The 23,557-nt window shown below is 45.5% G+C and overlaps 1 protein-coding gene across 1 annotated transcript in view; it reads right to left on the bottom strand.

Annotated features, from left to right (window-relative positions):
- Nucleotides 1-23,557, bottom strand: part of ABCA4 (ATP binding cassette subfamily A member 4) — a 128,636-nt gene that overhangs the window by 70,205 nt on the left and 34,874 nt on the right. The window contains exons 8-13 of the mRNA XM_070405633.1: nt 22,087-22,327; nt 20,907-21,046; nt 19,855-19,971; nt 19,019-19,213; nt 990-1,195; nt 215-391 (exon numbers count right to left, since the gene is read on the bottom strand). Of these exons, the coding sequence (XP_070261734.1) occupies nt 215-391; nt 990-1,195; nt 19,019-19,213; nt 19,855-19,971; nt 20,907-21,046; nt 22,087-22,327 (1,076 nt within the window). The remainder of the gene's footprint in view (nt 1-214; nt 392-989; nt 1,196-19,018; nt 19,214-19,854; nt 19,972-20,906; nt 21,047-22,086; nt 22,328-23,557) is intronic.

Genomic DNA, 23,557 nt, shown 5'->3' on the forward strand with positions numbered 1-23,557 from the left:
CTCCTTTCTCCCTGCAACTTCACTTGCCCATCTGGCCCTGCCTGGAGCCAGCCTGGGAGAAGCGGACTCCTCAGTCAGAGCTCCATGCTCTCTCTCCAAGCTGGCCCTAGTCCCCGGGCTTCTCTACAAAGAAACTAAAGCCTGGGGAGCACCCCACCCCACCCAGCAAACTGATGAGCTCATCCGAGAACGGGATTTGGAGCCTCCCACTCACGAGTCATCCACGAAGCATGGGTATGGCATCTGCTGGAGGTAAATTCCAACAGGAACCTCAGCCTGGGCCTGACTCCTTGTGACCCCCTGTTCAATCATGTCCTGCAGATAGGCAAACCCTCCCCAGATGTATCGCAAGTCTTCCACGGGATCAGCTCTGGGACCAGGATCCCAATACCTAAGAGAAAAACGGAGGGAGGGATGAAGGATGGGAAGGGGAATGGACACCTCACAAGCACAGGGCGACTCAGAACCCACTCTGGAAACCTTTCCCCAATCAAGCTATCCAATTCTGATTTCTAGTTACAATTTAAATCTCAGTTATGACTATTAGCCACAACTTGACTTGTAATTGCTTTCATTCAAGGACTCTACTTTGAGCTTTACAAGATTTCCTATTTTCTCTCATTTAACTGTATTAATTTAGAGACTGAGTCCAGTTTCAATCCCTCACTCTGTACCAAATGTAATTTCTCAGTGACTCTGAAGAAACACCACTTGCAGAATCTTCATATGAAGATAATTCAGTACCTAGAGGTTTCTATCTCCAAGTTGCACAAAGGCCAGTCAGGGAAAAGTGCGGAGTTGAGGGTATGAAGAGAGGGTATCTGAGCTCTCCTGGCCCCACCAACTGGTTAGTTTAGTTCTTTGATACCAAAGTGTTCCCCTGCCTTTCCAAGTGACTCTCCTGTCCTAGGAGGAGATGGTGGCCCCTCTCCTTGCTTCTTACATCCTTGGGGATGCCCAGGGCCTTCTGAGATTGCCTGAAACCTCACCTGTCTTTGATCTTATTGGTTTTCTCCACCACATCTATGTCCATCCGGATCTTGTACTTCACATGGGGTGGTAGGGAGCTGGTCCAGGGATACATGTCAGGGAACACCACACCAGCCCAGAATCTGTTTTCCTCCAGCAGAGACAGGGCTCGTTGTGTGAGCTGGATCTCATCATCGTAGCTTTCAAATTTGTCCAGGACTAAGCACTACAGATAATCACAAAGGTTGGGAGAGTTTGAGGAACACCAACTGCAAAGATTCAATTGCAATAAGGGGCAGAGGATAAGGGCTGTTGCCCCAGGGGGTGGGTCAAATGCAAGGGGATCTGTAAACGTACTGTTTGCTTAACTCTGCAGTCTGGTGTTAATTTTTCAATGTGTCTAGATTTGGGGGTGAAAGGCGGCTAGGAAATGCTGACTTGCTTTAAATCCTGCAGATTTAGCCAGGTCTGTACAATCCGGCTGTCCAAGGCTGTCCAAATATGCAAGTTGTCAAAATGACAACAATACCCACAGCTCTCACTCCCCAGCATGGGAGTCAAGGGAGTGGGGTCACATTGAATACAGGCTGCTTTGAAGATCAGAAAGCCCGCCGATAAAAGAGTTTTAAAGACAGAAACAGTGAACCTTCCTGCCTCTCTGCAAACACGCAAGGAAGGCCAGCTGAGGGAAGAACAAGGAGGGCCCGAATGAGTTAGTCAGAGAACCATTTCCAATCACAGTATTATGACAGGTAATGCCAGTAAGGGAGGAATTTCCTGATATATTTTTTTTTCTCCCCCAGAACAGAAAAAAAAAAGTCATCATCTACAGAAGAGCAAAACTAAGCATTTCACTTAATTTGAATATTAGAGGTTGTTTATAAAGTCATTAAAAGATTGTATGGTACTTGGATCTGCTTTTTCCTTGACCTCTTGCTCCTATAATACACTAGGGTTGCTGTGTTGATGTTTCTTTCTTAGAATGTAACTCACAAGAGGTCAGATGGCCTTGTCTTGATTAATTTGTTCACCGACTACTTACTGAGAGCCTGCAATGTGCCAGAGCCTGCTTGGCTCCAGGGATACAAGGAGGAAAGATAAAATCTCTTCCCGAAGGAAACTCAAGACCTAATGAGGGAGAGGGTTGGAGTAAACCAACAATCACAATGCAAAATGATTGGGTTCTGATGAAGCAAGCCCACTTAGCCTGGGAGCCTAGTGGAGGGATGTAGCTAAGTTTACCTGGAGGATTCCCGGAGGGCTGCCTGGAGAAAGAGACTCCTGAGTAGGATGAAGATGATCAGGAATTAGCCAACAGGAGGAACACAAGAGAAAGGTCTACTCAAGCACAGGAAACAGCATGTGGGGTCTGGAGATCTGCAAGAATAGAGCAGTGGCTCCCGTCCTTGGCTATGCCTTAGAGCCACTGGGGAGCTTTAAAAAGATGCCCACACTCAGGCCCCACTCCAAACAATAAAATTAGATTCTCAAGAGGTAGGGCTGGGCATCAGCATTGTGTCAAACACTACCCAGCTAGTCCCAATGTGCATTGAATTACGTAGGTAGACAGAGATGAATGGTGAGAGATGAGCACTAGGAAGGTAGGTGGGGACCAGATGGGTTACTCTGCTAGACTCTATAGTGTGACCAACTAATGGAGGCGTTTCCTGGGACACGAGGCTCTCTGAGCTAAAATCAGGAGTGTTCTGGACAATCCTTTTATAAAAGCCCCAAGGAGTCACTGTAGGGTTTGAGGCAGGAGCATGACATATGGGATCAGATCGTGTTTCCAAAAGATCACTGGTGGGGCAAAGGGGGAAGCAGGAAGAGTGGTTAGAAGGCTGTTGACGTCAGGCAGGCTTAAAGGAACAAATTCACTCTCACAGAGCCTGAGTTACCTGGAATGCTTATTTTATGAAGAGAAACTGAACACGGGAGGGCTGCCAGAGGTCAGACAGCTAGAACGTGGCAGCCCTGGGTTCCCTCCCCACTCTCCAACACAGGCACAGACGTCTCTCCCCCTCCTCCCACCTACACCACCAGGAGCCACAGGTATTGCTGGGTCCACAGGCCCTCCACATGCTCACAATTACCTTGTACAGTAGGAGAGCAGTTATTATTTATCCTCCCTTTGCAGCCCAGGAAACTTAGGCTCAAAGCGGCTGAGTAACTTCCCCCAAGTGGTAGAATGGGTATCAAACTCCAATGCAGCTGCTCCCGCAATTACCAGGAGAAATGAAGAAGTGAGAAAGGTGGACTGATTGTAAGGACCTGATCAGAGACCCAAGTTCCAGCCGCACTGGTAAGAAGCAGGCGAGACCAAGTCATTCACCCAAACCCCTCACTGCTGAATCCCACCCAGCGTGAACCAGAACTCTTCACTGAGGAGCTGAATTTGAACAAGGTTTTGCAAACCAACCCTCCTTGGGCCTTCTGAGCTAAATGCCTCGCCCCAGACTCCACATCCTGGGAGTGGAGGCCCCCGTAATGCTCTCAGTCTTTGAGATAAAAGGAAAGAAAACAAAGGAAGCTTTCCTTTCCCAGCTGATAGAGGAAGGAGAAATGTGGTACCTGAAAGAATCTAGAGAGCTAAGGCGTAGGGACACCACAATAAGAAGATAGTTATTTTAAAATGAAACGGAATTGGTATTTCTTTAAGAAATGCCAGTAAGTGTAGGCACATATCATTGGGTTAAGGGAAATGGAAATTTTTCTTCAGTCAGTTATTCTTTTGCAAACAGGCATTGCCCAGCCTAACACTGGCCAGTCCTTAAGTGAGATGAGGACTTAAATGCCTCCTGACATCGAAGGTCTTCAGTAAATGTTCATTATTTTTTTCTAGATAGAAATAATGGAGACTTGCACCACAGTCCCAGACCGCCCTCCCCGTGTTTGTCAGTACTCCACACGCTGCTGCGGGACAGAGAGCTGGCAGTCTCTTGCTCGGGCAAACAGGTATCAAAGTGGAACTGCTAGAGAATATTTTTTTTTAAAAATTAAGTTTCTTTTAGAGAGACCTTGACATTCTACAAAAATGAATAATGAAATAGTCTCACTTTTTAAGTCAGTTTGGTGAATGTAGGGCTGCATAAATAGAATTTTAAAATCACAATTAGAGTGAATCTGCAAATAAATTTCTAAAATAAGAACAAAATAATTATTTTGGGAGATGAACTTTTTCTTTGTAGTTTCTTTTATCTGTGGCATATTGTCGAATACCCCCACCCCCACCTCCACACACATACAAGCGTGCGCGAACACGATGTTCTATCAATTCACTCACAGCCTTACAGGATATTTGGAGAGAAGGAGCTGCAGAAATCTTGTGGTCTGATGTCCTTGCTTTACCTGTGAGGAAAGTGGCCTCAGAGGGGAAAGGGGAAGAGGGCCTTGTCCGAGGTCAATATAGGTCAGAAGCCGAATCCTAATCCATGTCTTCAAGTGTGGAGCCTGAGGGTGGTGCTATTCCCCACACGTTACTCCAAGGGTAAGCCGCACTCCAACATGATTCCTGAAATGGAAGATCTCTTGCCCTAGAAGAGCAGTGTCGAGTAGAACTTTCTGGAATAGGGAAGTGTTCTATACCGATGCCCAATCCATATGGCAGCCAGTAACCACATTTGGCCATTGAGCATTTGATATGTGACTAGTGCATCTGAGGCACCAAATTTTCACTTTAATTAATTTAAATTTAAAAAGCCACACGTGGCACTGGCTACGGGACAGGTCAACACAGCTCCAGATACAGTGAGTTCCTTGAGATCCGGGCCGCATCTTGTTCATCATGGTCTCCGTAACAGCATTTTCTCATGAAAGGGAGTCAGTAAGTATTCACTAAACCGAATTGAATTTAGAAGTTCTGAATGCTGCAAGAAATATAGCTTTACCACTGTGTGTTTTGAACCTAATCCAGTACACCCCAAATTCATATGATTAACTCGGAAAAAAAACAGTGAAAAGTAAACTTTTGCTATGATGTTGATGAGAGCTCAACTCCCATTGATTGAAGCAAAAACAAAAAACAAACCAACAAATAAAAAATGTATTTTCATATGTGACTTTCCGAGCTGGCTAGCCCATTCTCTTTGAAGTCCCCTTTCATGTCTTAAAGGGAAATTTATATGGGAATAAGCGGCTGATGTTTTTGGTGACATTGTTGAGCCCTGTAGTGACGTGGGCCCATCCTGGCTGTTTTATCAGGCAGCTTATTCAGTCGAGTTTCCTGCTGTGTCCTCCTAGATTGCTACCCTGATACTCTCTGGAAAAACAAAACTTAAAAGGTTTGCAAATACTCATTTCTACCCTGAAACATCTGACCCGGTTTCAAAGTTGGATTAATCTTCGTCATCTTGGAAAGTGCTGTGTAGTGTTTAAGAGACAAAGGCCTCGAAGGCCATCCCCACTCTGTCGGTTCCCACCTGTGTGGCCTGTTTCCCTCTTTCTAGAACTGAGAGGTGTCCTGCCTCAAATCTGTGTTCTGGGGATCACATGACGGTGTTTGCGAAGGGCCAGCCAGTGCCTCCTGGAAGAATAAAAGCTGAGGCTTACTGGAGGCTCACTATGTGCTCCAAACCGGTCCAAGGGCTTTGCTTGTATCCTTTGAGCCACAAAACCACCTTGGGAAGTCCATTACAATTTTCATTCCAGACTCACCTATCTCACCTACGAGGCCCGGTGAGCCACAGTGAACGTCCTCTGGATAGAGCCTAGCTCACCACATGGTTAACCACATAGTTAAACTGGCTCAATACAAGCCATTTTTATTACTGTTTTTGTAAAATATCCTGAAAGTCAACAGAGTGCAGTGGCTTTTAAACCTCTGCCAGGTTACCTTTCATTTATGACAGCTATTTGCCAGGGGAGGAAGGCAGGTATTTTCTTTCAATAATATGTCTGGGAACACAACCCATCCTGAACTGATCTACAGCCCCTCATCTGGAGAGAACAATGCTATGGACAGAAACCAAATCCCCACACCCCACCTGAGCAATGGCAGCGGGGAGGGGGGGGGCGGGGGCCGCGACACAATGACTTGCTGCTCACTGGTCATTAGGTAAAAGTCAGACAATTCTACGCAGAGAAGGGCTGATAGCTAATCCAAAGTCATCCTCACCAAGTCTTCCTGAGGTCAAGGCCAAGCAATTGTGGAAACTGCTTTGGACATTAACCAGAAGTCCCTGGGTCACCCTCTGAGGTATAACTCATGATGTACCATTAAAATCTTATGTGGAGGCCACCTCCTCATTCCTTATTGGTACTTGCTCTGATCCCTGAAGTTAAAATCTTGGCTAATGAGCCTGTCTATTCATGTGAGCATGTTCATGAATGTATTGGGGAGACAAAAATGAATGATGAAACCCTTATTCAAGGTCATTGATTTTCATGTACATATTTGGTCTGGTCTGATTAGCTTGTAAGTTGAAACATAGTATGTTCTAATGAGGTTGGAGTCATGGGGTCTATCTATAAAAGCTATTTGGTTCTACACAAAAAGAAACTGTGCCATCATGGATGCTAGGAATGAATGAAGATAGAATAAGAACTGGCCAGTGTAGGAAGCACACTATAAATATAGCACTACTACTGGGGAAAGAATTTAAAGGGCATTGTCAGTGAATAAAGAGATAGTGTCTTATGGCCTTAGAGGCAGGTTCTGGGCAAATTTTGCAACCAGAGTTCAGGATCCCAAAGAGAACCCTATAATGCCCTACAATAGCCAAAGGCAGTCAATGGAGAAAAGGGGTTTCCTTGTCCCTTTCAATCCTGAACAGCGTTAGCAAAACCCAGTGGCAGGGCCACCGCCATTTGAAGTCCACACAAGTCCTGCAATTCCTGGTTGGCTGTTTTGCGGATCGTCACCAGGAAGCGGAGTTCATCCTGGTGGAAGAGGCTGGAGCTCTCTCCAGGGCAGGCAGCTGTGCTCAAGACCTCTGGAGGATGCGGTCATTTGTTTATACAGCTAAATCAAACAGCACCTTGGGAGGAGAAGCCGCGGTAGCAGCAGGCTTCCTTTTTCAACTGTGACCTCTCCGACTCTAATTCAAACACATTAAGTAATAGGTAAATTAAGTTATCTATTAAGTGGGAAATGTTGTCTAGTGGAAGCAAAGAAAGAAAGAAAATCTTTTTGTTTGAACTTGATAATCAAAGGAGATTGGCACCCTGTGATGGCATTATTTTGACTAATACATCCAGGACCTGTAGGGTGAGTCTTTAGGAATAAGGGAGGCACTGTACTTCCACTTAGAGATTTTGGTTTATCATCCTATCTCTTATATCTTTAACTTCTAGGCTCAGGCCTAAAGCGATCCTGCTGGTTTTAATGTAGGCACCTGGAGTTCCTTTTGAAAATGTCAGTGGATGTGGGCAAACATCCCAGAATGAATTTCGTAGCAGATCTAGACTGTAACCCTTAAGATCCATTTCCCAACACATGGAAAAAGCCACCAGATAAAATAGCTCTGGGTTGTGAATTGGTTGGGATGGTGAGATAGAGGCCCAAGGCAGTGCAATCAATTTTTCCAACACATGGGCCGGAGAATAGACATCTGAAGTGTCAACCTCAAAGAGTGAGGAAATATACCACTGACTGGAAAACAAAGGGACAGGAAATGCACAGCTGTTAAAAATGTCTGTTTCTAAAATAAATAAGTACAACAATGAAACAAATAAAAAGGCCAAGTTGGAGCACAGAGCCTCACCCGGGGGCAAAGCCACCAGGTAACACTTGCTGTTTAGCCAGGTCCAAAGGAAAACATTAAATAACCTGGTTGACAGCTGCTGGGGACTTTAGCTCTCAAAGCTTTCTCATTTAATCATTCCAACAATCTGGGAGGCGGGTGTGACTATATTAAAATAGTGACTATATTTAATAGTCCACAGAGCTGGACACTGAGCATATCCTGGCTCACCCACCTGGGCAAACACACCTGGAACTTCAGCCCCAGTGTTACCTTCATTTTCCAGGCGGTGGGACAGCAATGCTGCCCAGACTCAGGGAGCCTGTACATAAGTGTTAGAGATGATGTCCTGTCACAACAGGATGAAGCTGCTCACAGGCCTGGCCAGCTGACCTTTCTAGTCCCATCTCTGGACAGTACTGCTGCTCCCCATGCCCACCCACTCCCGTGATGTACAGCCACACCCTACCCACACTACCTGCTTCTTATGAACTTGTCTTGCAGGTTCATACCTCTTCACTTTCCAAATGCTCTTCCTTCTGCCTGGAGTTGTCTTTCTGCCTTGCTTAGCCAGAAAATTCAATCTTTAAGGCTCAGTGTTAAATTTATTTTCAATTTTCACTTGACATTTATGGGTGTCTACTGCTGGAAGCAAAGACCAAAAAGTAGCTAACATGTAAATGTGAGAGGTCCATCAGAAGGCTGATGGACCTTGGGCTTTAGCAAGGACTAAAAGCTATGCACCGATTGTTCTGTCGAGACAATGGTGGCTCAGGGCGATCCCCTAACCGAATTATCTTTTACTGTTTACCAAACCTTACCTTTGATATGTGTGTTTGCTTTGCTAAAGGGCAAATGTATATTCCAGTAAATAAAAAGTCATGGGTCCGGACATTCAGCGAGCCATTCCACTGGAGAAGGGCCTTTGCCTGGCTTTCTCCCATTCCTTCTAAATTTATATTTCTTGTCTAGTTTATCCATTTATGTCACAGCCCCTTCTCCAGATCCTTGAGCCCTCACTGCAAAATGTTGCGGCAGTCTACTTTATGCTACTGCAGCTCCACTAAGGTAAATTGGGAAATCAAAAGATAAATGGGAACCTCAAGGGGTTCAGGTTTATGGGGGTGAAAGGGGTATGAATAAATCATTATCAAGGGCTACAGTGAAGGGGGTATGGTGTACAGATGCCTGGGACACAGGAGCCAAGTCCTGAAGGGGGTGAGGGGTTGAGACGGGAAGGGGTCAGCCAATCAGCATGCTCACCATCCCATATAATGTGGAAAAGTCATGAAAGGGCTAGGCCACGATGGACTTCACCTTTATAGTGTGGGGCCACTGAGGAGTTTTAGGCAGGAAAACCATAGCAAGGCTGGGTTTTAGAAAGATCTCGCTGGAGGCAACGTGGGAACTAAATGGACAGAACAAGAGACTGAAGTCCTCTAGACCAGCTAGGAGGATGGTACAGGCCTCTGTAAACAGGGGCCATATGTGGAGAGGAGAGAAAGAGGGATTTCAGAGATACTTTGGAGGAAGAACTGACAATCCTTCGAGGATCTGTGATATTTCAAATTTGGACTTGTGCAACCTGTTTCTTCTCCATCAGATAGAATTATTGTCCTAGCCATCCTTTGAGATACCCTGCTATAGCATCTACACTAATAAAAGAGAAAAATGGTAATTGGCATACGACCGCTACCCTTCCCATTGGCTAATCAGCATATCCTTATGCAAATTAACTGTCAGCCAAGATGGCGGCCGGCAGCCAGGCAGCTGGAAGCAAACATGAGGCTTGCTTGCTCCAGTGACTGCAGACTCCAACGCCTGCCTTGCAAGCCTCTGAGCTGGCAGTTTGAAACTTTGTAAAAAATATAGCCGGCTGGGATCTCAGAGCTGAAGTTATACATTGTTTCGACTATAGAACGGCAAACAAACCAGCAGCGGAAGCCTCAGAGCTAGAGCCAGAGCTAAAGCTGGCCCAGAAGAAAAAAAAAAAAAGAAAAAAAGGAGTGTTTGGGAGCTCAGTCAAAACCGCCAGCCTGAAAACGGCCCTCAGACCCTCACCCAGACTGGCCAGGCACCCCAGTGGGGACCCCCACCCTGAAGGGTGTGTGACCAGCTGCAAACAGCCCTCAGCCCCTCATCCAGGCTGGCCAGGCACCCCAGTGGGGACCCCCACCCTGATCCAGGACACCCTTTAGGGCAAACCAGCCGGCCCCCAGGCCTCTATCCTATATAGTAAAAGGGTAATATGCCTCCCAGCACCGGGATCAGCATGACAGGGTGCAGCGCCCAAACCCCCTGATCGCCCTGCGGCTCTGTGTGTGACAGGGGGTGGCGCCCCAACCCCCCACCCCCCCTCCACGGGCCCTGCTCTGTCTGTGACGGGGTAGAGCAATAACCTCCCCATCGGCCCTGCCCTGAGTGTGACAGTGGTGGTGCCCCAACCCCCTGATCCGCCCTGCTCTGTGTGTGACAGGGGGCGGTGCCCTAACTCCCCTATCGGCCCTACTCTGTGCGGGATGGGGGAGCTCCCCAACCCCCTGATGGGCCCTGCTCTGTGCATCACAGGGGGTGGTGCCGCAAGCTCCCCATCGACCCTGCCTTGAGTGTGATTGGGGGCAGTGCCCCAACCCCCCAATCGGCCCTACCCTGAGCGTGACTGAGGGTGGCATCGCAACCTCCCGATCCGTCCTGCTCTGTGCATGACAGGGGGCGGCGCCCCAACTCCCCAATCAGCCCTGCTCTGAGCCCGACCAGGGGCTGCACCTAGGGATTGGGCCTGCCCTCTGCCACCCAGGAGCAGGCCTAAGCCAGAAGGTTGTTATCTCCCGAGGGGTCCCAGACTGCGAGAGGGCACAGGCCAGGCTGAGGGACCCTCCCTTCCCCCCCGAGTGCACAAATTTTTGTGCACCGGGCCTCTAGTTATCTAATAACATGCTTATCTCTCCCAAGAGAATGTGAGCTTCTAGGGCTCAGAGGTTGTATTCCGATGTAGGCAGTTCAGTACATGCAAATATGGGAATGACTGAATGAATGCAAATCTTTTTGGTTTTCTACTATAAATCTAGTTATTTTCAAGCAGAAAAGACCCAATCAGAATAGTGTCTATTATCCTTAATATTATAAAATAATTGGTGCCTTCATCTGACTCATTATATAATTTATCCAAACAATTATTACTAAGCCCTCTATTAATGTGCCCTTCATAATATAACAGAAAGAACATCCTTATTAGAGCCAGACAGGTCTGGATTAGAATTCTGGATCCCACTTATCTGCTGTGGTACGTTAGGCATGTGAGTTTTTAATTCAATAAAATGACAACAGTCATGCCTGCCGGGCAGGTTAAGCGTGGTGCATGAGAGGACATGGAAAAGTGCCCCACATAGCGGCTGGCTCATAGAAGGCTCGCGTACAAGTCCCTTCCCTCCACCTATAACCACAGTCTCCCCTTCCCCCACTTGTGCTTTCCTTCCTCAGCCCAGTTCTATGTTTCTGAGAGACTAATGAAGCCTAAAATAAGGTCACTGCACATGAGTTGCCTATGTTCCATTTCATGGCTCTTGAAATAATATTGCTCTCATGGTATAGACTTTTGTACCCTTTCTACCTCTCCTCCAGTTTCTCCCTAGCTTCCCAATGCACATTTTGGAGTCAATGAATCAACAGAAGAGAGCAATAGGACAGATATTCTGCAAATATCTATACATTTGACTCCAAAGTACATGACATGACCAATAGCTTTATCTCCCCAACCCTATTTTGCTTAGGCTAGCCTAAAAAATACACTCCTGGGCATATTCTGGTTGGGTGGTGGTGGCATGTGGCCAAGAGCATGCAAGGCACAGAGGAGACGTAGTCCAAAAAATCCTGCTACTGATAATTCATCAACAAGGTAATCACCGTGTAGGGAATAAAGAGTTATGCACATATATTGAATGTGTTGACAACAGAGGAAAAGGTGGTTAATGAATAAATGTTGTTTTTCAAGACTTCGGGAAGGGGAGTTGTTACTGGTTAAAGTGCAGTTTTATGCCTTGATCAGAGATATTTCCACATTAGTTTGGCTGGATTCAACTTCCTGATGTGAAACTCAAGATCTGAAATTCAAATATACTATGAAATTAAAATAACACTGTGAACCCTAAATAGTATTCCATATGTGCCAGGCCTAACTTTTCCCTACCCAAAGACATCAAAGGCAAGGCTGTGTATATTCATTTTAACTAAAGGGTCATCAGAGGAATACATTATTATTTTTTCTAACTAGGCTTTTCCTCCAGAAGAAAAATATATCTGAATAAAACATATAAATATAACCGTAAAAGTGTACACATGGTAGTTTAAGAGATTTGCCTATATGAAGATACACCTGTCTTTCGTTTCCTTAGATGTGGAGAACAGGATGATCATAAGGCCTGCAGAAATGAATATCCACATGCTATAGAGGTGAGGCTCCCAAAATGTCACCATCAACCCTTTCCCTAATCCACTACCCACCTACTGACCAGGAGATCTGCCTTCATTAATTTCTTGTTTCCCTCACTGAGGGCAGGGCATCGGGGGAAATACAAAGCAAGGTTATAGGATGAATGGGCTTGTAGAAACCCCTTATTGAGGAGGTGCTTCAAGGACAAGAAATGCTCTGGAGCCACTAGACCATCATCCACAGAAGTGCCAGAACGGTGCCCAGAGCCATCCTGCTGGGCTTGCAGAGATGGTCTGACATTCCTGATCCCAAGCCAATTCACTAAGGTTAATATGAAGAATAGCTTCACAGTCCCTGGCTAATGTTTACACAAAGTTTGGAATCTGAGAAAAAGGAACATTCCTTACTTGGTCTGTGGTTCAGGGGTAGACATTCATGTGGTTCATAGTAAGAGCTGCCATGCACCGAACTTTTCTCCTATGTGCCCGGTCCTCTCCCATTTCATCCTCCCAGCACCTGGAAAGGGTGGTGTCCCCACCCAACCTACCATGAGGAACTTGAGGGCAGAGAACTCACACTCACACCTAACTAATCAATGGCATCAGTGTGCCGAGTGCACTCCTCTCATTTTGTCAGCAACAACCCAAAAGGCCCATTGTGTTGCTCTCTGGACTTTACAGATAAGAGAATTAAGCCTTAGAAGGTAAAGTGACTTCCTTAGAGTGACTCAACTCATAAAAAGCAGAGATCCAGGCCCATTTGTCCTCACTGGGTGGGTGGGAAGTTTGCACAAGCAGTGGCCTGACATCGCAAGCAAGTGAGCCAGCAAAGTGGTTCATGGGGAACGGGACACACTCCAGGCCACTCAATAGACTGTCCAGTAACTAAGACCTCACTCCAAGCAGAAAGGAAGGGGATTTAGCCTTTCTATTACTTGTAGAGAAAACCCGATTGAATCATTCCTTTTTCCATAATGACAAAAGGCTTAAAGCTCTTTGCTCTTAGTTCTTGGAGCTTCTATTGTTCATTGTCACATCTGAGTGCATTTTGACCTAGACTGATATAACTTTCATTTTAAAATTTGTGATTTTTTGCTTAATTTTCCTCAAGGGATTTTTTTTTTTTTTCTTTTTTGGAATAGGCAGGGAAGCAGAGGCTGGCCCAGGAACCTCTCACAGCTCTTTAGCACAAGTTGTATTGCTGAACAAGAAAGCTCAGTCAAGCTGCACACAGTCTGTGAAGGTGCACACTTGCTGCCCTGTCATGGAGAGAACCATAGAGCCACCAGGGGTGGAAGGGAGGCATTCCATGCCCTGCCTGCCACTGACCAGTCCTCAGAATGAGAGCTGGGGAGTCTCCTAGGCTCATCCAGACTTCCCAAAACACAAGAACAACAGCAGAAAAATCCAGGACCAATCACAATGATTGGTTTCTTCCTCACTGCACATATCCCCTCCTACTTTCTCATTGCAGTTCATCCTCCTCCCCTCTTGCTTTCTTCCCGTCCCCCCATAGGCAGAAAGATCAAAAACCTCATCATAATCACCTGCTGAGCTTCTACAACCATCAAACCCATTTTAGGACCCCCTGGGGGAAGCCACTGACCTGTGGCCACCTGGCCTTTGCCTGGGAGCACTTCAATAGGCTAATGGGATTGCAAAGCCCTCAGGAAGTGTTGGTGGTTGAGGCTGGATGTAATTACCAGCTTTGTAACCCCTAGAGTAGGATCAGGGGTGGCTCGTAGCTGGGCCTGATTTTACTAATGCCACTTTCCTCCTCTAGTATTTTTTTGTTTGTATTTTGTTTAAAAGTTAGCATTTACTAAGTTCTTACTATATGCCAGGAACTATTTCAAGTGCTTGGCATGAATTAACTCAACTATCATAAAAATTATCTTACATATTAGGTAAGAACGACTAATATTTCAAATAAATAAATAAATAAATAAATAAATAAATAAATAAATAAATAGCACCCAAGGTTATTCTTGCCTTCAGACAAGTTGGGAATCACTTTGCAGTGACCTGAAGTTTGGTGCTGTGTAATGGGCCTCTTCTGAAAAGCCACCTAGGGAGCCTGTGTTGCCCCTTCCATGGTTCTAGGAAAGGTCCCACACTCTGGGGAAATTCTGGTGGCACCAGGGTAGCCGTGGGCAAACTACAGCCCGCGAGCCGGATCCGGCCTGTTTGAAATGAATAAAACTAAAAACAAAACAAAACACCGTACCCTTTTATGTAATGATGTTTACTTTGAATTTATATTAGTTCACACAAACACTCCATCCATGCTTTTGTTCCGGCCCTCCGGTCCAGTTTAAGAACCCATTGTGGCCCTCGAGTCAAAAAGTTTGCCCACCCCTGCACCAGGGGCAGCAGGGAGTCCTCAAGAGCACTGGAGTGACAGATAGACCTAGGTCTTTTCTCACTATTTAGTTATCCTCAGGAACCAGGAGTCTGGGGGAAGGGGTCTGCTCTTGGGTGCCTTCACCTTAAGTTCCTCTCTTACTGCTCAGAGCATCTTCTACCTTCTAATAATTCTAGATAACATGAAGCCCAGACCTGACCCTGACCTGGCTCATTGGCAGGTGTGATAAGCCCTTAAATGAAGAGGTTCCCTGGGAATTTGAGGTCAAGAATTCAAAAAATACCTAGGATGTGCTCCCTGATTCTGAGTATCTCCAATCTTGCCATTCAGCCAGAGATGGACACGTTAGCAGGTAACTCAACTCTAAAATGGAAAGGGTCTAAGAGAAGTGTGAAGAGAAGGCCAGGGAAGCAAAGAGGAGTGAATGGCTAAACCTTTGTGGAAGCAGAGGTGACATCTGAGAGTTGAGTCTTAAAGAATGAATGAATAGAAGCTTAACAGATGGGGAAGGAAAAGTCATTTCAGGCTTTTCTGCCTTATGTTTCTACTTTTAGGGACCCCCCCCACCCCCCCCCCCACCCCCACCCCCACCCCCCGCCCGCCACTTTATTGTAATCCTGCTCAGTCCATGAGATTCATATGAAGCTAAATCTGCTTCCCTTTTCCTGTGGTGGGCATATGACCCAGAACCCCAGAACCGTACACAATTCCCCAAAGGACTCAGGGACAGGTAGAGTAGCCAGGCCAATCAGAGAACTGTCTAGAAGTAATGCGTACACTCTGGGAGAGCCACTCCCATTTATTGCAGAATTTTTGGTATAAAGATGACCACAGAAGGCTGTAAACTGCTGACATGTTACCAAATAAAGAGGCCCTGGCCGAGATAAAAGAAGACAGAAGCAAGCAGCAATGTGAGATGAAATGACATGAGGGTCTCATGGTGTCATTCAATTTCTAGATCCCCTGAATTTCCAAGTTATGCCAACCAATAATTCTCTCTCTCTCTCTCTCTCTCTCTCTCTCTCTCTCTCTCTCTCTCTTCTTAAAAGCAAAATTATTCTAATTAATAAATGGGCAGAGAAACAGCATTTGCAAAGGGAGGAATCTGAAGAGGTCAGGATATGCCTGACAGTGGTGAAAAGGCCAGAGCAGAGCCAGAAGGTGTGTGAGTAGTTGCTGGGAAGATGGACTGGGCAGGTTTGGAAAGACTTTTGTTCCTTGGGGACAGAGTCATTAGGATTTTAAGCGTGAAAGTGATGCTAGCAGATGTGTGTTTGGAATGTAGATCTGGTGCCAGTGTGAATAAATGCCTGAGCCAAAAGAGACCCTGGAGTCCAGGAGGAAGCAATCAGAACAGGCTGGTGGACAGATGACAAGGCCTCTGGTACTCAGAGAGCCTGAAAAGTAAGAGGTGAGTTGAAAGATTTTTAGAAAATAGAGCAGACAAAGCTCAGTGTGATACTGTGATTTGTAATAAGAAAGAGATATTTGGTTTTTGTTCCTGTTTCTGGCACAGAGCTCCTAAAACCCTTAAAACTTTTTATGTGATGAGCATGAAAAAGGTGTCTTTGTAATATTAATGGTGACTTTTGGAAAGCACCTAAAAAATGGGGGCTGGCTACCAGAAAAATCACCCTCTTCTGCACACCACCCCCACTCTTGGGGGCAGAGGGTCTGGAGACTGAATTCAATCACCAAAGCCAAGTGATTTGATTGATCATGCCCATGTAATAAAGCCTCCATAAAAATCCAAAAGGATGTGGTTCAAAGGGCTTCCAGGCAGGATAGATAGCTGATAGGGCAGTAGGAAGGGAAGTGGAGGTTTACCTCACCCACTGAACAAAGAAGTCAGCAGTCTTGGGACTTGCCAAGATAAAATCACCAGAAAGTCTCATAAATTCTGGGAATAATGTAAAAGGGGGACCTTGAAATCTATTATGCTGCCCAAGATATCCAACAGAGGAACCTTGAAGACTATAGGAGAAAAAGGTATAAAACCCTCAAACCCCTACCAGTTGGGGTGCTCAGACTAGCTGAGTTACCCGCTTGTGTTTTATGCCAAGTGTACTCTTAATACACTTGCTTGCTTTGCTTTAACACTGCTTTCTGTCACATGATCTAAATTCTTTCTCACAAGCAATGACAAGAACCAAGGAAGGGAGAGGCCCCTCTGATTTGGGTGATTCTCCAGTAACATTCCCACATATTTTGCATCTCTCCCACCTGGCTGTCCCTGAGATGTATTCTTTAATAATAAACCAGTAACCTAACAAGTTTACCTGAGTTCTGTAAGCTGCTTGAGCAAATTAATCAAATCCATGAAGGGGATCATGAAAACCTCTCATCTATAGCCAGTCAAATAACCTGGATTTGTGATTGGTGTTTGAAGTTGGAGGGTGGGCAGTGTTATGGGACTGCATCCTTCATCTGTGGGTTGTGATACGATCTCCAGGTAGATAGTGTCAGAACTAGGTTGAATTGTAGGACATGCAGCTGGTATTTGAGAATTGCTTAGTTGTGTAGGAGGAAATACCCATGCATTGGAATTGGGTGCAGAGTTATACTTGGAACTGGACATGATAAAGGCAGTAGATGGGGTCAGAAGAATAGGCTCTGAATTCAGGTGCACCAAGATCTGGGTTTTGTCTAACAGCTGTGGGATGCTTATTTAAGCACTAAACCTCAGCTTCTGCATCCGTAAAATGTGACAATAATAGTGCACACTTCATGGAGTAATTGTGAAGATTAAATGAGCTAATGTATGTGTGGACCTGAGAAGAAAGGATCATTTGATGTGAATCCTGAGAAGGAAATTATCTGCTGAGGTGGATTCCCCATGGTCAACTGAGGACCCGAATTTTATAAGTAATAGTGTTACCATTGTAACTAGGTAATTGTTAATAATAGGAAAGGAGCAAAAGGGAGGTCAGACATTATAAGCATTATAATCAGGAAGCTGCAACCTTACACTCCCCAGGGAACCACCGGTTCATTCCCTGCAAATCACTGGGGGAAGGGTCAACAAAGGAGAAATGGATGCATGTGCAGTGAAGTTGGGGTGATGCAGGGAAGGTGCCTGTCAGTCTAACCCAGGAACAAAGATAATTGGCCAGAGGAGGCAAAGACACTGTAAGCACGTGAAATACTAGAAGGTTAAAGTCCCCAGACAAAGGAATTCTCTCTGGTTCCTCTCTCATTCCCCTAATTTTGCTCCTACTTCCTTGCATTTGCCCATGTTTCTAGAAGCCACATGTACCCCACAAGCAATGGACAGATGAACTACAGCTGGGAACACAAGCTAAGCTAGCCAGATGCTGAATTGGGCTTTGCAAATATGGAATGGACTCTTTGAGCAACGGCTTTAATCCTAGCTCTGCTAAGGGCACAGCTATACTTCTTCCACAGCGGGATGGAGGAAGAGGGAACCTTGGAAACCCAGGGCTTTAATTCCACAGAAATAAAGCCATCTTCAATATCTCATCCTCCTGTGTAAGTCTCAGAAAACTCCTTTTCTCCTGATATCTCAGGAAGCCCACTTCCCCCAGCAGCAGATAAGGACATGGAGAGTTCACCCTGATAACAAGAGAGCCTGGCAGCGGCTTCCCACATACTCTATATATTGGGAAGAACATCAGACTGAATTCTCAGCTTCCCATACTATGCCCTGCTCTTTAAGCTGGCTAAGTCAACTATTATAAGGAAGTTTCTGGTTTCATCTTCCTACCAATGGACTACAACCTGCATTGTCCAATCAGAACTGCTTTATAATGACCAATCAGGGCACATAATGCCCAACTGTGTGACTCAGGCCAATTTACATAAAAGGGACCTAACTGGGAACTTTTGCTGGAAAAGACAGCCTCCCCTCTGTCTCCACGGAACACAATTTAGATTGCTACCTGATCTGTGTTTCCTGGGTTGCAAGTCTGTTTGCCCAAATAAATGCTTTTTAAAAATTCTTTGTTATAATCTACAATTAATTTTGGTTTACATATGTAAAAGCAATGAACCTAGGCCTTGGTACCAAGTAACACTCAGTAAGTCATAGCTGTTTTGGGGGACGGGAAGAAGAATGATAAGGAAGGATGACACTAAAATCTCCAGCTTGAGAATTTGGAAAAATGCTGAGGACAGTAATCAGCACAGGAGAACATAAATTTGTTTTTGGACATGTTGACCCTAATGTGCCTACAAAACCTAGGGTGAGAGTGTCCAGCAAGCAGTGGGACCTCAGACTTGAGGTTTGGTAGACCCTGGCCAGTGACGGTCACTGAAGCAATGGCAGAGCGGAGAGGGTTGAGGACAGATATAGACACCTCATGGGCTGCAAGGAAGGAGGAGTCAGGGAGCTGTGTGGAGGCAGGAGATGTGAAGAGGGAACTGCTTTAAGTGGGGATAAGCTGTTAGAGAAACAGGATTCATCTCTGTTTGGGGGCTCTGGGAATTCTTATTTCTCCTGGGGAAAATGAGAGCTGAAACCCAAGACCACTTGACTTGCTGAGATATCTCTGGGCTCATCCACAGGGCTGTCTTTAAGGGGCCCAGTGTGGCCCTTAGGTGGCTTGCTGCCCCTTACCTCAAGGTATTGATTAGCCAGGTGTAGGGCACGATCAGTGATGTTAAATATGTCTCTCCAGTCGAAGTTGGCCATGTCATCAGCCCGATTCTCTCGAGGACCCTTGTAGAGGAAGTTCAGCACAGCTTCAGCAGTAATTTCTTCACCAAACTGCCTCTTCAAAAAGCCTTTCACTGTTGGGTTTGCCAGGGTGTCCTTGGGAAGAAGCAATATAGTCACAGCATTTAGGAAATTCCACAGGATCTTTTGGTCTTGTTATTGGGCCATTTCCAATTTTTAATGAATAGGAATAGAGACTCTAAGGCTCCCTTAAACATTAGTGGGTTTTCTTCCATCATAAGGCATACCTATCTATATCCCATTTCCCCCAAATACACAAGTCTCTATACTATAAGGAGGGTATGTGTGTTGGGGTGGGGGCAGAGGGGCAAGGGAAATGTTATATAGGAAACTTTCTTTTTCTTATGAAACTTTTTATTCTTTTAATTATCTCCGCTGTATTGAACCTTTGTCTCCTTGCTTTGCAAAGCTGGATATCAGAACTATCTTTGCAGTTATAGAGCTGGCTTTTGAATCTGAGCCTCTCAAATGAATTTACAAAAATGAGAAACCTCAGAAAGCCACTGGTCTTGTGGCAATATTTACATTTGCCCAGAACTGAAGAAATATATTTCTACCCAAAGTCAGTGACTCCACTTGGTGACAGCTTCTAGGACTAGTGCCTTTGGGCCCTGCTTGTTATTTTTTGATCAAACTCCAATAGTGATTAACCCTTTACTGAGGAAACAGGTGGAACTTTCTCGGCCCTTCTTCTCCCCTCCCCCTGCCATCCGTACTCTGATCATGGTCATCTGTGTGCTCTTGTCAAAGAAGTACCAGATCTGGGGCCCCACTTCTTCCCAGGCTTTGACCAACTTTCTAACACGCTCCAGCTCTTCAAAAGTCGAGTTGGCCTAAAACCAGACAGAGATGGACAGAGACAAGAACGGAGAGAAAAAAAAAAGTGAGCGAGAACCTTTGGTTATATCTTTCCTGCTCATGTCACCAACCCCCAATGTTTGTGACATGAGCAGGAAAGACATAACCAAAGGCTTTTCAAGGACATGTCTTAATTTTCTCAGTCTACTGATATTTTCCAGAACAATCTGTTATTTCCCAGCTTCCCAGACTGACAGAATCTAATTTCTTGCTATCTCAGAGGTACATGTAATATTGATGATGTTATTATCTCCAAACCTAACTAAAGCTAGATTTGGACTCCCTGTGAGCAATTGCTCTTCCTCCTTCTCTTTATTTCAGGTAGCCAGGATTCAGAAAACGTGAACTTTTCCATTAGGGATATAATTCAGGCACTGGGAAAGGAAAACTCATTGTAGTTTGGGCAAAGAGAGGAAGGCCCAGGCAGGGGGTGTTGGCACAAAGCATTTTGGTGATGGGAGGCGGGCGGGACTCAAGAGTCTACGTAGCAAAAAACAAACAGAAGGCTGACTACCAGGAGAGCACAGTATATCTCTCTTCCTCTTCCTCTTCCTCTTCCTCTTCCTCTTCCTCTCCCTCTCCCTCTCCCTCTCTCCCTTTCTCTCCCCCTCTCATTCTTCTGGGTGGTCCTAGGTAGAAGGGATAAGACTAGCTGGGTCTGCCCTAGCTGGCTTGGCTCAGTGGATAGAGTGTCAGCCTGCGGACTGAAGGGTCCCAGGTTCGATTCCGGCCAAGGGCACATGCCTGGGTTGTGGGCTCAATCTCCAGTGGGGTGCGTGCAGGAGGCAGCCGATCAATGATTCTCTCTCATCATTGATGTTTCTACCTCTCTCTCCTTCTCCCTTCCTCTCTGAAACCAATAAAGAAATATATTTAAAAAAAAAAAAAAAAAGACTAGCTGGGTCCTTACGTTCTTCAGTATCCTGCGTGCTGCGGGGGAATCCGGAGTAAAGAGGATTTTTCCCATCAGCAGAGGCTTTGCTGCCCTCCAAGCTATTTTGGTTAGAGGGTTGGACTCCAGGCTCTGGATCAATGCATTACAAAAGGTCGCTGCCAGGAGAGAAGGGACAGATTTTATAGAAACTTCCGTTGCTCAGAGCTAAACACGGTCATTAGTGTGTGCAAATCACGTGTCTTATTCAACTCCATGCTGGAGGATTTGACAAATAACCTAAATTAATAGGCTGTGCCCCACCAATAACAAGCTCATCATTAGTAAGTAACAAAATGCCACAGTTCATCTCGAAAAGGGCCTCATCAGAGAAACAAAAGACGGGGCTTGCCCTGTGGTTTCTTCTTCTGCTTTAGAAGAAGGAGGCTGAGAAGGCTGCTTGTGATTAGTGCAAGGAACAGAGGCTGTTCTCAGATGAAAGGGACTGAGAGGCCACACAAGGCCTCGCTCTGGAATCTCAGCTTTAGTAGCAATGATTTTCCTTCAATTTGCTGCTCAACTTCTTGGTTTGTGTGGCTATTTTAGGTCCCAGTGACTTTTGGTGTGTGCCTCGCTGCCTTTTTAATGTTTAACTAGAGGGTTACCTAGTTGCATTTCTTACCTCCTCCCACCACCCCACCCCCCGCCCCCTCACTATCCTTTACCCCATATGAGCCAAAAATAATACTGAAAGGTGGGAAAGAGGGCTTGCCAGGGACTTGCCATTGGGAACATAATTCAGTACTAGACACACAGATTTTCAGTGCATTGTGTTTATAAAAACATCCCACAGCCGTGTTTACTTGCCAGGGCCCTTCTGACCTGAGCTTGGCTTGCAGCTCTGGCTGCCTCCTCATTTATCTTTCTTCTCTTCCTCTAGAACGTAACCCTAGTTCAATCAGATCAGTGGGGAATGTCCTCTCTGTTCCCTTTCCAAGTGGGTCTCAGTTTTTTCCATGGCTCACATCCAGAACTCCTTATGCACACCACCCCCTTCCTATAAGGGGAAATGTTTTTTCTGGGAGGAGAAGCTCTTTGCCTGAGGACCCTCCACAAGACCAAGGGAGGGTCAACCTGGGACTGGTTGCACCTGAAAGTGTCAAACCATCAGCTTAACTGACATCACAGCCTGATGACACACAGGACTCAGAAAACATACTTGTTCTTTTGTCGTAAGAGTAGATAGGATCTTTCCTCTTGGCGTCAATCCCCAGGAAGGCCTTATAGTTATTGTCTTCATACCAGTTGAAGGAGAACACCTGAGAGCCTCCTCCCTCTGGGTAGCCACACAACAGGTCAGACAGGACACCCATCAGCTGTGTGAAGGTCTCTGGACCACCAGTCTGCATGAGGGGCCTGGTCACCCACAGCAAGTCTTGGACACTCGGCCGATGGATGAACTGGAGCAAGGCAAAGGCTTCAGGTTATTTTAAGGCAGCCAGAGTCACAACCTACTGTGCAATCAAGTTCCCAAGTATTGGGGAGACCTCCACATTTAAAAGAAAGCATCTATATTCTCAGCATTCTTAAACACTACTGCCATCCACTCAGGGCCTAAGAAGAAACTAAGATAAGCCTTAAAGAACAGCAAAGAGTGAATCTCAACACATAGTAATATCACTTCTCTCTTCCAGTCCCCTTTACTTGAATTCCTTGAGAATGTGTCTTTGAGGAAGTGTAGAGAATATTTCTCTGGAAGCCAGTTCTTAGAGTCTGTTATTATACCAAGATGGGGTTACTAGGGGAAAACTGATGGAGGAATGGCTCTGTCTAGAAAGGCAAGGTCAGAGCAAATCTCTTTAGCCAAAAAGTTTATAATTTAGTTTCTTATAATTAGAAAACTGTGTTCTTATTAGCTTGATTTTATCAAATGTGAACTTTTTCATTTTCCTGAAATGTGTGGTTTGTGGTTTGTGTGTGTGTGTGTGTGTGTGTGTGTGTGTGTGTGTAAGATTCAAGCAAATATAGAACAGGTAAAGTCTCCATGCTTGGAAAAACACTTTGTAAAAAGGTAACACAACACTTTTTAATTCTGCACCCAACTAAGAAGAGACGGGTGGGTCTCTTCTCCATATGGGGACCTGCAGTGCTCTCTGGCCTCATCTTTTGAAGGTAGGTCTGCAATGCTCAGAACTAAGTTGAGGGCTCCCAGAGTTGCCAGAGTCTCAGCTCCCACAGTGCCATCTGACTTTGCTTTAAGGGAAAATAAAAAATAAAAATAAACAATGCTGCTTTTATTCCCCCATTATTACTCACTTTCAAAGGCACTTGGGAATTTAAAAAAACTATTAGGAGTCAATCAGGTGAGACTGAAAACAGTTCCCCTACTGCAATAAGTGATGTTTACCTGCCGTCCCCTCTCTCTGTCCACATGCCAACACTTGCCCTCTGAAACTACTGAGTGCCTTGTCGAATCCACACAGTGAGTCACGCCTATAATCACAGACTAGGCTTCAATAATAAAGTTGGAATCGCAAATTGCTTCAACAACAGTAAGCCTTATGACAGTCGTGTAAGAGGTTATTATTTTGTTGCTCATTTAATCCAAGCATGCAAGAGATGAAGGGGCTGTCCCAGGGTCAAATGGTTTCGTATCAGTTAATATACCGTAAATGGGGCCATCTGCTTCA

Source organism: Myotis yumanensis, unplaced genomic scaffold (assembly GCF_028538775.1).
Source record: "Myotis yumanensis isolate MYYU_CA2020_CCGP unplaced genomic scaffold, mMyoYum1.0.hap1 SCAF_2, whole genome shotgun sequence".
Lineage (NCBI taxonomy): Eukaryota > Metazoa > Chordata > Mammalia > Chiroptera > Vespertilionidae > Myotis > Myotis yumanensis.